Genomic DNA, 15337 nt, shown 5'->3' with positions numbered 1-15337 from the left:
TATAACGAAGCAAAAAAAAGGCAAATCTGATGGTAAAGAGCGTGTGGATCTGTCAATTTTCTTACCACCAAATGAATACATCGGTATCATTTGACGGTCGGTTACGGATTGATGGTAAGAATGCTGTTTAAATATTCTATAAAAGTAAAAGTAAAAAATGGCTTCAAATGCTGATCTTCTTCTACCACGGAAAATACTCTAATTAGTTGGTAAAACATCTTCAATGAAATAATTTGTCATTCAATTTTAGATGTAATATTGCGCAGAGCACAGAGGATTCCTTCTACCTATACTTTGTAAACAGAATATCAATGGAATTCTCATACTCCCACAGTATATTAAACAAAAGTATTACTTTAACCTATCACTCGAATTTAGCTTTTGTTCCAACGTCCAAAAGTCTAAATTTCATGTTAGGAATGGCATAGGGAACACCTACAGCCGGCGCTTCGGTACCATGATAGCATTAATGGACTCTTATCACAACCGATACAAGAACACTTAGCAACAGGACCTAAACAACTCACTATCCCCAAATCAACCTTAAAACCTACATAATACGACTCAAAATCTTTCACCATCTAAACACTCAAAGACCAACGGCTCAAAATAAAGCTGAAATTCGAATAACATTCGAATTTCAAAACTCTGAGATGTAAATGAATGAATTCGAAGAAACACATTTGAAAAGATACTTCAAATATGCGGTTTAGCGCTTGAATATAGACTTTAATGCATTGATTTAAAGGTGGCAATGCAAGTATATAGACTTAGTGGAATCTTTTGCATTTAGATTGTTCAAAATTGAACTTTAACCGGTTAACTTTAAGAGCGTTCATGAACGCTTTTGTTTTACTTGTATGTTTCAGGTGTAAAAATTTGTTTTTTCTCTCGGATTCTTTCAAAATGAACTCTAAACCATTGTCTTAAGGTGAGTGACGAACGCTTTTGATTTTGTCATCATGTAACGGAGCCGAAAGGAATTCAAAAAAAATAAGGTCCATTGAGAGGAAACTGCGTTCCTATCTATTGAATCAATTAGTTTTCGGAAAACGATAGCGGGCTAAGTGTTTTTTGAAATCGTCTCATTTTACTTGTTGGGACTTGTTTTGAAACCTCTGTTCCTAATCTTTTTTGTGTTAAAGTCTCTGCCTTGATCAGAAGTAGGTACTGATTTCTTCAAATATCTAAAGTTACGTCATATACCTACAGATATCTGTAGAAGGTCCCGTCTTGTTGTTAAAATTGACTCGAAGTAAAAATTTTAAAAGTCATTTTTTGTATTTTTAAATTATGTAGGGATGTATTTAAATTTATCTTAACATCAGGGATTATGCCTACTTACTAGGTACTGGTAAGAAAATAATTCCATTTCATTCCCTTAATTTACGACAAATATTAGCAGAATGGCGGATCGCGACGGAAAGAGGGGCGAAAAGGGGAAACCCTATGATGAATCCTGGTTTCCCCACAAGCCTACGGGATTTTCCTCCATCTGTCTGGCCCGATCATTGTATAAGTACACTCCAGAGTAAATTGGTTATTTTAATGAAAAATGAAAAAATGAAAAAAAATGAAAAATGATTTATTCTCTCATAGTACATTAATTTACGAGCTGATCTGTTTTCATTTTTTTTGGATGGAGACATCGGAGTCTTGTTTCGTTCTACGACTTGTAATTGACGCTGAGGAAACTTATGAGTCCCATTTCTGGGCATAGTTCTTACACGGCCGGATGAGTTAATAGTGTGAAGAATATATTTTTTATATTGCCCTGAAACCTATAATGACAGATGAAATTCATGGAATTTTTAAGGTGTTCCAATACTATTGGACATTTTATTAAATTTTAACTGTACGCTTCGAGAACCCAGGTTTAAACCAGACATATCCCTAACTTGTACGTTACTTAGGTACATTAGGAGACCACCGAGTCATATATGAACGTTGCGGTCTACAGAGCCCAGTCAAAAGGTAGATAACCAAAAGCGGTGCCGAGCTGCGCCGGCGCAGTGGAATCCAGCGCGCTGTTCCAACAGCTTAGCCAGTCGAAATGGTAACCAGTATAAAGGCCTCTACTTATTAGGACGGTGGAAAATCGTGCGTGAAATGGAGAGCCGTGGTACACAAAACGTACGTGGTCGCAACTCTCACTCATGAGGAAACGAAGAGGAGTCACCTTGCAACGATTCGCATGCTGATTTAGATAAATTCCTGGCTAAAAGGTTCAACGAGTTCAGTTATTCGTTGAAAGCTCAATGTATCCAAAATCGTTTTGTTGCTACGTGAGAAGAGTATTGGCTGTGGCTGGTTAACATTAGTTTTTTGACAGTTAATGCTATCAAATAGTATGAAAATTTTAATCTAGAAAAAATATCTTAAGCGCTAGTATGAGTAGGATTTTCAGTTGGGTTTCAAAATGGCGAGGTCGTCTCGAGTTTTTTTGTTTGTTTTTTGCTCATTAATGTTGTTTAAATTCCATCTAAAATGACAGGTCGATTAGCCAATCCACTGCCAATAAATCCTCTATGCAACAAAATTGAGCAGCCGAAGAAAAATAAGATCAGGTGTGTACATAATCATGATATTTTTATTCTAAATTGGTTTTTACCGAACACTTTTTGAAAGATTTTGTGGCTACATTAAATTTTGAAGGTACATTATTAAGCTAATTCTCACTGGTCAGTAGGTAACATCCCACTGCTCTTCAGCCATCGGGAACGTGCCGCCGGGCGGCGCCCGCGCTTCCCGGAACACTCACTAGAGATAGGCCCAGTCGATAACGCTCACGATAAAAAATATAAACGCCCTCATTTATTTTAAGGGTTGATCGGACCGTACTGACAGGTCGGATCACTTACTTTATGCATTCCGCCATCGCTTAAGAACGCTACGATTATTATTTCTGAGAATACTAGAGGGCCAAAGTTTGGGTTGATACTCATAGATACATTTTTAAGACGTTATAAATAAATAAATAAATAAAATAGGACATTGTTACACAAATTGACTAAATCCCACAGTAAGCTCAATAAGGCTTGTATTGTGGGTACTTAGATAACGATATATATAGTATATAAATACTTAAATACATAGAAAACACCCATGACTCAGGAACAAATATTAATGCTCATTACACAAATTAATACCCTTACCAGGATTTGAACCCGGGACCATCAGCTTCATAGGCAGGGTCACTACCCACTAGGCCAGACCGGTCGTCAAACCACAACCGTCAAACACAAGACAAACAATAGAATATCGTTAGAACAAAGGTTTTCTAGTATTTTAAAGATTAACAGTAGCGTTCGTAACGAAGCGACCCTATTTCCTCATCTCTTTTTAATCCATAACTCAATCAATCAATCAATCTTAATCATGGGTATACTTTCAATATAAATGAAGTAAAATATCAGTTAATACCATTAGTCTGCATAACTTCTTTTTTTTTTTTTTTTATAGGACATTATTACACAAATTGACTAAGTCCCACAGTAAGCTCAATAAGGCTTGTGTTGAGGGTACTTAGAAAACGATATATATAATATATAAATATTTATAAATACTTAAATACATAGAAAACACCCATGACTCAGGAACAAATATCCATGCTCATCACACAAATAAATGCCCTTACCAGGATTTGAACCCGGGACCATCAGCTTCGTAGGCAACGTCACTACCCACTAGGCCAAACCGGTCGTCAAATATAACTAAAATAATATTTTGCAGTTGCAAATCCAATTTTAATTCAAGATCGCATATATATATATATATATATATATATATATATATTTATATATATATATATTTATTAGTATATCTTTTAATTTTAGTTTTATTTAATATTAGTTTAATTTTTAAGTAGTTTTATTTTATGGCTAGTTTAGTTTTAATTTTAGTACCTATATAAATTTGTACAGATTATAAAACTACGATTTTAAATTTGAAATTAAAAGGAGTTTTATATATATATATATATATATATATATATATATATATATATATATGTACAAAATATTGTTGTCATTTCATGTAACATTCCATTAGATAAGTACCTACCTGCTTTCGATTTAAAACAACTTGTTATTAATTATCGAGAGGTCACGTCGGTCAATTTCGCGTTGTATATGTAATTGTTACTTATACATTACTATCTCAGCATGTATGCACCGCGATAAACTTAAATATCAGCTACTTATACATGTTGATAACTTACTATACTTAGTTATACATGCCCTAAGCTCTTGATTATATATAATACATATATCTGTAAAATGGCGCCTGTGCGTTCTGCAGTTCGCTGAGACGAGTGAATCACGAGCGGTAACTGATAACAGTATCAGTGCTAATTAAATACTACCATGTCCATCGACAGGCTATTCAACTAATTAGAAATAAGTATAGGTTGTACTTATAGGATTAGCTACCATACGTTAAATGAATCGGAATGATGCATATTGGTAAACTCTCGGACGAAAAGTATTATGCTTGCAAGGTAAAAGTGCCGATAGTTTTAGTTGTCGATTTTTTTCGATTATTAATAATATTTGGTAGATAAATAGAGTTCTCTAATCTGAACAATAAAAGCGTATTTTAACCATATGCGTAATCTTCCTCTAAGATACGAAAACGTATGGTATTTTCGTAAATCAAAGGAAAATAAAATACATTTTTTGGGAGAAGTTGAGAGTTTGTATTAGTTAGGTATTCATCGCAAACTTGTTTTCAAATCGAACAATAAAAATTTACAACAAAAGAAAAATCAGCCAAACATCAGACTGAACAGCGCACTAAACAAATCTTTGAGAGTTATATAACCCCAAATCGCGTTTTTTTACTATTCCATAAAAACATCGACGTGATCAGCCAAAATGTTCAATAACAGCCAATGTTTCCCGCGATTTCTGAGAGGATTCCATAGCATAATACATTGTTCAGTATGAACCAATCACCTCACACTATATGGCTTAAGGTTGAAAAACCACAAACATATTAAGATATATTTATATTTCGTTTTAGACCGATAGCAGACGCTGATAATTATCTAAATTTATAATTCACTTAACAATGTCTTAGATACGTAGTATTCCATTGAAATATCTACCGGGAACAACCGATAATCCGCGATTAGGATGGTCTAAGTCCATTTTGTCATTGATCTGCGATCCGGATGTGACGTTAAATTGAAAACGGACCTCTTCTATCAGATAACACCAATACCTGCGTTGGTAATTTAGGTACGAATAAAGTACATGAAGTACTACCACTAGGTTCAGAATTAGAAACAGTAAACATTCACATTAAGAACGGATTCACTATACCTATAGATACTCTATGAATGTTGGTTTACTCGACCTAAGACTTAAAAATCTGAAAAACGAAAATGCGGAGGGTGCATTCTCCACCACTAACACGTTTTTTTTTAAGTATTAAAAAAAGGGGTCAGCTCAAGGGCTATTAACGCAGAAAATCATGTGACAAAATAAGATACATATATGTGTTTAGAATTAGACGAAACAAACCATAAAAATAGGTTTTAAATGATCAAACTAAACAATCCTGTGAAAGCTGTAAGTAATAAAACAATTTAAGTTGTACATCAAGATTTACGGTCCGACACTGTTTAATGTTTAAGGCAGACAAATAGGCAGAGATATTGAGAAGTATTAAAATAAAGTGAAAATGCTCCGAAATCTAAAATATCGTGCTCGAAACTGCATCGAAATCGACACCGTCCCATCCCTACCGCGCATTCCAGCGCTCCGCCATCTTTAAACTACATTATTAATGTGTACTGCCCCGGTAAACATCAAGTGGCGTTTTTAGGCACCACGCTGGGGCAGATATATTTGTTTTTAATCTACTCGCCCGCTAGGGATGTGTCAATCGGTTTCGGGCATAAAAGGGCACGTGGGAACGGAACGTTGTGATTTATTAACGGAAATAGTGAAGTGATGATTATCGTCAATTTTGTAGGATATTGCATATTGCGTTTTGATGGAAATAAATATGGAACACTATTATGACGAAACAACTTTCTTGAAATCCTTTGTTGCCTTATTTTTTACACAGAAATGTGTTTTATATTTTATTAATACTTAATACTTGTCTTCGTTTAAGCGTGACATAAAGTCACATGACAGAAAGCTTACGTTTTCTTAAAACTAAAATATACCTAGTTAGGGTTCCGTAGCCAAATGGCAAAAAACGGAACCCTTATAGATTCGTCATGTCCGTCTGTCTGTCCGATTATGTCACCGCCACTTTTTTTTATTTCGTTTTATCAACCCTAGAACCTGGGTTCTACCTACAGATTAAAACTGACATTGGTAGTTATATATTTTAGTAACGGATTTTCGTGTAGCCTTTTTACATCGATATATTATTTTCTAGGAAATAAATGTTTCTTGTGGAACTATTTTTTCACATTCCTTACTAGTTTTTTAATTATCTTCTTCCTCGCGTTGTCCCGGCATTTTGCAACGGCTCATGGGAGCCTGGGGTCCCCTTGACAACTAATCCCCAGAATTGTCGTAGGCAGTAGTTTTTACGAAAGCGACCGCCATCTGACATTCCAACCCAGATGGTAAACTAGGCCTTATTGGGATTAGTCCGGTTTTCCTTCACCGAAAAGCGACTGGTAAATATCAAATAATATTTCGTACATAAGTTCCGAAAAACTCATTGGTACGAACCGGGGTTTGAACCCGCGACCTCCGGATTGAAAGTCGCACGCTCTTACCGCCAGGCCACCAACGCTTAGTTAGTTTTTTAATGATATAGGAGGCAAACGAACAGACGAATCGCCTTATGGTAAGCCATTACCGTCGCCCATGGACACCTGCAACACCAGAGGGGTTGCTAGAGCGTTGCCGGCCTACAAGATGGGAGTAGAGTCAAGACGGGAACAGTTGCTCAACGCAAACAGTGGCTCAGTAACACCCCTTACGTGTTAGAAGAACCATTGCTCGTCCATTTGAATTTGTTCGATTACTATATATTTCTGTTGTAGTAGCAGGGAAGCATTTAGCCTCTTTTATGTTAGAATTAGATTGAGTGAGCCACTGTAGCCAGCCATTTTTTCCCGAGTCACTGTTCCCTCCTCGGCCCATTACTTGAAGGTCTGAAGATCGTATCGGTCCGGAAATACCGCGGGTGCAGGCTCATTCCTCAGTTTAGCTCTGCGAAGCAAGTCTTACTCAAAAACTCACCCTTAGTTTTAACGTCATCCATCGCGTACGGCGTGTATGGCGGGGGAGGGGTTTCTGTAACAAACATACAATATTATAGCTTCATGCAAAGTATTATCGTTCTTTTTTATAAGATAAACTATTAGTATTTCCTATAATCGTGATATAATAGAGAATAGAGATAGATCTCGTACCTTCATTAGGCCACTCAGCAAGCTTCGTGGCGTACATAATACGGTACTCAAGTGAAAAGCTTGATTATATCACTATTGTATACAATACTTTTTCTACGAATCCTCTTTAACAATACTTTATCTACTATAAAACCTAAATAATTAAAGAAAATTAAGTATCTCAGTAGTACAAAAGACATCAACGTGTGCATAAATATATGAATAATATTCATGAAATAGTCGCGCGTTGGTGTCTTTTCTACTGGACTGCGGCGCCATGCGGTTGGTCAATTTCATTATAGTTGACTACAGCGTTTGCTTATAAATATTATAGTTAAGTTCCGTTACAGGCCCATACATGAAAAGTACGCAATTACAGTTAGTTTTTTTTATAATAAACATAATTCAACCATTACAGTCGAAGAATAAAAAGAATATTGTATAAGTAAAAAAAAAACAATCTTACTCGATTTTCTCTCAAATGCTTGTGTTGTGGGTCGGCGATAAATATAACACGTTGGTTTATATACATAGAAATACTTATATACATAGAAAATATCCATAACGCAGGGACAAATATTTGTTTAAAGTAAACACAGAAATAAATACCCTTACCAGGATTCGAACCCGGGACCTCCTGCTTCTTATAGTTAGGGAGGCGAGGTAGCTAAATGGCGTAATTCAACGGCGCCATCGAGACCTATCAAAATCGAAAGATAACATAATTTCGAAAAGAAAAGCTCGTATGGTAAAAACCATTTTAGCGGTGGGTTTGGCGTGTACGGTTTTTCAAAAATGTTAAAAAAAACAGTTACTTGGGCATTCTCGAGCGCGTCAGATATTCATACTACGTATGCCCCAAGTGACTCTGATAACAACGGTACCTATACTAATCTGCCGGTTTGCGTGGTGGGGGTAGGAATATAAAGTAGTCAAAAATGCAAAAAAAAAAATTTACTCGAGTGCGTCTGATTTTCGGAAGGGGTGTTATGTAGGCCCCAAGGAAGCTCCCTTTAAAAAAACTGACGATTTCGGAGTGACGATAAGTTACGATGAATTTTTGAAAATGCAAAAAAAAAAAGTTTTTTTGAAATACTCGAGCGCGTCAGATTTTCATAGGGGAGGTTTATCTCGGTATCCTGAAAGCATATTTTCTTAATCTGACAAAAATGTTGGTGGGTTCTCTTAATCTGACCGAGAAAGGTTTTTTGGTTTCTTTTTTTTTCCTTTCTTTCTCCTTGATAAAACGGGGATTTTAAGAATGACAATAAAGCGATAGATGCAACCAACGTACGGTACGTCCAAAAAACAATTTGAGGATCAACAGGCTATTGAATAATATACATACATGAAACTGTACATGTTAATAATACTTTTGTATACAGATACGCGTAACTTTTTCCGAGTCCACAAAAATTGTCGAGAAGCTTTAGAAAAAAAAAATTGAGATATAAAAAAGTCACATAATTTAATCATCGTCATTTCATATCAATTTTTTTGAACACCCTCAGTTTTCGAGATATACTCAAAAAACTGGGAGTTTGAGTTTTTATGATGCTTCAAGTCAAAAAGTTTTAACTTTGGACAAAAATGTAAAGAGACCTTTTATATGTAAAATAAAATTATTTTTTTTGTAAAATGTATCGTTCGCGACTTATATGCCGCAACACGTTTTTCGGAAGACGAAATGGCTCCTCCACACTTCCGGTCATGCGGAAACCGGCAGATTTTGTATTTTTAGTAAGTTTTAGATTATATTCTTCAAAATAAAAAAATAAAAAATCGCGCTCGAGAATGCCGGATTAACGTTTTTTTTTTTACAAGTTCGCGACCCTAAAACTCGGCGGCGTCAAGGACTTATCGTCAGATTAGTTAAATTTAGTCTTAAAACACTAAAATCAACCCCCAATATCTTAATCTGACGCGCTCGAGTATTTCAGACTATCGATTTTTTTTTACTAATCTGATCGTCTATCCTAGGCGCGCGTCACTACACATAGAGCTAAATACTTTACAAGGTTGTTCTATTAGGTCTAAGGTATCTCTCATATCTTAAACTGCCACGCTCGAGTATTACCGAAAATTCCCCTATTCGCCTCCCTAACTATTAGGCAGGTCACTCTACCGACTAGGCAAGATGGCCGTCAAAACAGAAACATATTTGTAGTTAATACGTTAATAATAAACTTCTTGGAAATCTTTATTAAAAAAGGACCTTATTGAAATGGGTCTCTCATAAAAAAAAAAAAAAACATTTTTTTAAACAATAACTTATTGATTTTTACAGTACATATGGTGCTGCTTTACTGCACTAGTGCGTTAATAAGCACATTACGCACAAACGTTGAAGCAATTTTTTTATATACCACGTCGCCCGCCTGATGGTAAGCAGTCACCGTAGCCTATGGACGCCTGCAACTCCAAAGCTAATTACATCTTGACCAATTAGAGCAAAGAAGAACAAATTGCAACCTTTAAAATATACCCCAACCGAAGATTATGCAAATAATTAATCAGTTTTAAAAACAATAAAAGTTCTAATTTCAAACTCGCCCAACCAGTCCGGCCAACCGCGTTACGTCAAAAAAAGAACGTTAAACAAACATGGCGCAGGTAGGATTCCGACCGTAATTACCCGCCGGGAACCGAACCTTGATCCTCAACCTATACTTTGACCTAGTAAATTTTTTATTTGGGCACTGTCATTTTCGTAATTTTGGTTGTTGGAGTTGAATTACAGAAATAATTTTGTAAAAGTGGTGTTTTTGTAGCGTGATCGTCTTTGTACCTATTACGAGTATAGTGTTCTTAGGTTTTCAGATTGGTATGTATCTTATATGTATAAGTATGTCTTCTTCCTCCTGCCCTTATCCCACGTTATGTGGGGTCGGCACAACATGTTCTTCTCTTCCATTCTCCTCTATCTTTCGTCACCTCAGCACTCACTCCTTTCTTTCTCATATCCTCTTTCACACAATCCATCCATCGTGTTTTGGGTCGACCATCCGCTCTCCGTCCATCAACATTCATTCCTAACATTCTTTTTCCTATATGGCATTCATCCCTCCCACGCTAACCTACCACTCCTTATCTTCTCTGCTACCGGTGCTACTTTCAAACTTCCCCTCATATACTCATTCTTAATCCGATCCTTTCTCGTCACTCCACACATCCATCTCAACATTCTCATTTCCGCTGCGCGCACTCTTCTTTCATCCGTCACTTTCGTCGCCCAGCATTCTGATCCATACATTACAACAGGTCTCACGATCGTCCTGTAGATTTTCCCCTTAAGTTTAAGGGGCATTCGTGGATCGCAAGTTGTTCCAGAGACCTGTCGCCATTTCTAAGTATAAGTATGTATTTATGTGTAACAAAAACGTAGAATACGTAGGCAACAAAGCCCTTAGTTTTGCCTTACCAGGCCCAAACAGGAGGGGCAAACCAAGGCAGCGTTGGCGCAATGTCATCGCCAAAGATTTAAACGCCTGTGGGTTATCGGAAAACGACGTCCAGGATAGAGCGAATTGGAAGGAGAAAAGTAGGAAAGCGGACCCCGTCACAGTACGGGACAAACGCTAGGAGGATGATGATGATGTATTTATGTGTAAAAGAATTTTTGTTTTATTACAAATTACAGAATTCTCTAATAGTAGAATATGCCTTTATAATACCCTATTCAATCTTCTTTTATTTTTTAATTGATGAAGAGTTAAAGATTCATCCAATAATTAGCCATGCATTATCAAATACTCAAAAAATGTAAACGTGGGTAAATATTTAATTTTTTTATATAAAAATATTTCATTAAATTATTTATTTTTCATTTATTTCATTCATTTACAATAATTAAATCCGCCAAACTGAAGACAGTTTAAGATATAAAACCTGTATGCTTAACAAGTTAAAAGAAAATACCTATGTGTGTGAAGGTAAAGAAAACTTTAAAACTTTTAATTATTCTATATGCCAATAATATTGATTTCATATTTATGAATAATCAGTCAACAATAGAACCTCAAAGAGTTTTTATAAGGAACGGTAGACATTTTCTCTCAAACAGAGGACGAGACAGAAATTACCGATTTTGAACGCCAAGCACGCAAGCGGTGATTTCCAATTTGGCGCCACCGAGTACGTGTCGCCAACCATTTGGGTTCCGCACATAATATAACAATGAACCATATTAAAATAAATTTAAAGTAAACATGTCTTAAGATTTTGAGGCCCGGTGACATTTTGGCTATCAAATAAGTTAATCATAAGCACAGCTAGAACAGATAATCGGAAAACCGTCGCAAAACAGTTGTATTTTCGAAAATAGAATAAAATGTTTTAAAGTCGTGTTCTTTATAGGGAGCGTGCATGAACTGTAGGAGGCAGCACAGGAGCCGTCAGATTTTTGGCGCGAGGCGCAAATGTGATGTTTATTGTTCCGATGTAGCCCACAAGATGGCAGAACCGACTATGCACAAGGAAACACGTGACGTGTTAATGTACATGTTTATTGTTCCGATTCAGGCCACAAGATGGCAGACCCTCCAACGCGCGCGGTCCCTATTAGTGTTTTTTAAACCACAAATGTCCAAAAGTTTACCTACTCCTTTTTACGTATATTTGACGTATAAATTGGTTTTATAAATAAAGATGATTATGATTAAGATTATGATTTCTATTACCATGTTTTTGTTTTTGCGATAACCTGGGGCCCATTTCTCGAATGGTATTACTAAAAGTCTTAGTCTTAGTCCACGAATTGGGGCCCATTTCTCGAACGGTATTAGTCTAATATTATTATTATGTTGCCATGGTAACCCATAGGATTTTAACGTGGACTAATTAATATTAGTCCGGTTCGAGAAATGGGCCCCTCTCAAGTCGTTTGGTGTACCACGGCAACACACTAGTAATATTAGACTAATATACCGTTCGAGAAATGGGCCCCTGTCGGAGCTCAAATTATAAGGTAACCATTTGGTTCATGGAGCTCTACTTTTAAAATAAATTAATAGTTTAAAAAACACTAGAAAACACGCTTCTATAAATGCACGTAAAAAGTCCAATACGTAACCTTTCTCACGAGTGCAAACACGACTATGATACGATATTCCATCATGGAATGCCAGTGCCTATCTTCCGGCTTCATCATCAGATCTTGAAACCTAATCGTGGTCAAAGTTCATTACAAGACTTTTCTAACAAATCCAAACACAGCTATGATACGATGTTCCATCATGAAGTTCCAGTTCATATCTTCCGGCTCCATCATCAGATCAGTTCGACAGTACCATATTATTGTATTGTCATCAGAACTACATACAGCTGCCAATTTTCATGACGCTACGATCGTTCAAAGATGGTTACATTAGTTACCTTAGATTCCATTACATAGTTACATACAGGTCGACCTAATAAAAACGTGTTAAAAAGGCATAATGGACGGAACCTAAAATAAACAAAGCAGAAATAAGATTCAATGCAGCATTGGAGATTCGACAATAAGAATACAAATTAAATTATACAAGCATTTATGAATTCAATAATGCTCTTCGGTCTCAAAACAACCTTAAGATTTCTTGGAGGCTAAAAGTCTTAAACGTCATATTTATTTTTAGATACTTTGTTACTTCAAAGGGGGCTTTCTATGAGCGATCCCGTACAATTCCCTTTTCGTTTCGTATACCTGTCTGGTTTAGTGGGTATTAGTGACCCACGGCAGACCAAAAAAGCGATGGCTCGATGTCGTGGAAGTGGATATGAGCGTAAACGGGCTCACACGAGAGGACGCCCAGGATCGCGCAAAGTGGAGGAAAGCAAGCAGGAAAGCGGACCCTGGCAAAGGCAGGGATATCGCTAGGTAGAAGAAGGAGAGTGACCCTGCTTATGAAGCCGATGGTCCCGGTTCAAATCCTAGGTAAGGAGTTAAAGATTCATCCTGAAAAGGGTATTTATGCGAAATCCTGGTAAGGGCAATTATTCGTGTGATGAGCACGGATATTTGTTCCTGAGTCATGGATGTTTTCTATCTATTTATGTATTTAAATATTATAAATAAATAAATATTATAGGGACATTCTTACACAAATTGACTAAGTCCCACGGTAAGCTCAAGAAGGCTTGTGTTGTGGGTACTCAGACAACGATATATGTAATATACAAATACTTAAATATATAGAAAACATCCATGACTCAGGAACAAATATCTGTGCTCATCAGACAAATAAATGCCCTTACCGGGATTCGAACCCAGGACCACTGGCTTTATAGGCAGGGTCACTACCCACTAGGCCAGACTGGTCGTCAAAATTTATATATTATATTTATCATTGTCTGAACACCCACAAATCAAGCCTTCTTGAGCTTAAAGAAGGGCTTAGTCAAATTGTGTAATAATGTCCTATAATATGTAATATTTGGTAGTTATATATTTTAGTAACGGATTTTTGTAGAGCCTTTTTACATCCAGAACAATTTTTTCACATTCCTTACTAGTTTTTTAATTATCTTCTTCCTCGCGTTGTCCCGGCATTTCGCAACGGCTCATGGGAGCCTGGGGTCCACTTGACAACTAATCCCCAGAATTGTCGTAGGCAGTAGTTTTTACGAAAGCGACCACCATCTGACATTCCAACCCAGAGGGTAAACTAGGCCTTATTGGGATTAGTCCGGTTTTCTCACGATGTTTTCCTTCACCGAAAAGCGACTGGTAAATATCAAATAATATTTCGTACATAAGTTCCGAAAAACTCATTGGTACGAGCCGGGGTTTGAACCCGCGACCTCCGGATTGAAAGTCGCACGCTCTTACCGCCAGGCCACCAACGCTTAGTTAGTTTTTTAATGATATAGGAGGCAAACGAGCAGACGGATCACCTGAAGGTAAGCGATTACCGCCGCCCATGGACACCTGCAACACCAGAGGGGTTGTAAGTGCGCTGCCGGCCTTTAAGATGGGAGTACGCTCTTTTCTTGAAGGTTTGAAGGTCGTATCGGTCCGGAAATACCGCAAGCGACAGTTCATTCCACAGTTTAGCTATTTATTTTATCAGTTTATTTATTTTACCTACATTTTTTTTCAACGATTCGAGTTGATGATTATTTTACTAAGTATTTTTTTAAAGAATTCACGTTTGTACGGAACATTGGTTGACAATTTCGTGGAATGCTCGATCAGCTTATTTTGGTTGTTTTCAAATGTTTAAGATAAATTATTTTTTTCGTTTTCAATACAAGACCAACTGTCTATCCCCAGTTTTTTCAAACAAAACTAGTTCGCGTTCCCAGCCCGTTGTTGCGACAACTGCATGCAATAAAACACAATGTGAGTCAGCACTGGAAGCAGAAAAAGACGAAGTAAATGACCCTAAACGCAACATGTTATAAATAATATCAGTTCTAACTTCTAACGCGGGAGCTATGTGTACGTGGGTATTGCGAATGCTTGGCGAACCGAGCGAGGAAACCCTTTCTTTAATAAGACATCTGTGGCGAACAAGCATACGGCCTGCGTGATGGTAAGCGGTCACCGTAGCCTATGGACGCCTACAACTTCTGTGGCTGTCACTTTAAAACGAGAGTTCCGATTGCGAGTCATACCGAACGGACGTTTTTTGCTCATTTATTTTTATTTTCGCTAATCCCTAATTATGTAACTACTGTCTTGTTCAAATTCTCCTAAATAAAAGTATTGTGCATTACCTACTTGACAAATTTTATTGGAGAAAATCACTAAAAACTACGACAAAGTGGTACTCCGTTTTTGAAGAACCCCATACTGTAGTCCTTCCAGAAAACCTCGACAGGCTGATTCCACAGCCGGAGTGTCCGCGGGAGGAAATTCCTCTAGAAACAAGTCCTCTAGAAAAAACTAATGTAATTATTGTTTCAGATCCTTAAAGTAAAAATTGGAAAATTATGGCCCAACTTACGGCTTTAGGACAACGCTCCATCGCTCTACCAACTTAGCGACAA

The 15337-nt window shown here is 36.9% G+C and overlaps 1 protein-coding gene and 1 long non-coding RNA gene across 2 annotated transcripts in view; one reads left to right on the top strand and one right to left on the bottom strand.

Moving 5' to 3' along the window:
• Nucleotides 1–15337, top strand: part of LOC133515749 (uncharacterized) — a 182562-nt gene that overhangs the window by 66627 nt on the left and 100598 nt on the right. The window lies entirely within an intron of this gene.
• LOC133515735 (mothers against decapentaplegic homolog 6) overlaps nt 1–15337 on the bottom strand; it is a 53863-nt gene that overhangs the window by 23946 nt on the left and 14580 nt on the right. The window contains exon 2 of the mRNA XM_061848304.1: nt 7215–7268. Within this exon, the coding sequence (XP_061704288.1) occupies nt 7215–7268 (54 nt within the window). The remainder of the gene's footprint in view (nt 1–7214; nt 7269–15337) is intronic.

The sequence above is a fragment of the Cydia pomonella genome, chromosome 3 (genome assembly GCF_033807575.1).
Source record: "Cydia pomonella isolate Wapato2018A chromosome 3, ilCydPomo1, whole genome shotgun sequence".
In the NCBI taxonomy this organism is placed as follows: domain Eukaryota; kingdom Metazoa; phylum Arthropoda; class Insecta; order Lepidoptera; family Tortricidae; genus Cydia; species Cydia pomonella.
Note: the sequence above shows the minus strand (reverse complement) of the source record. Positions and strands in the feature narration are given on the sequence as shown.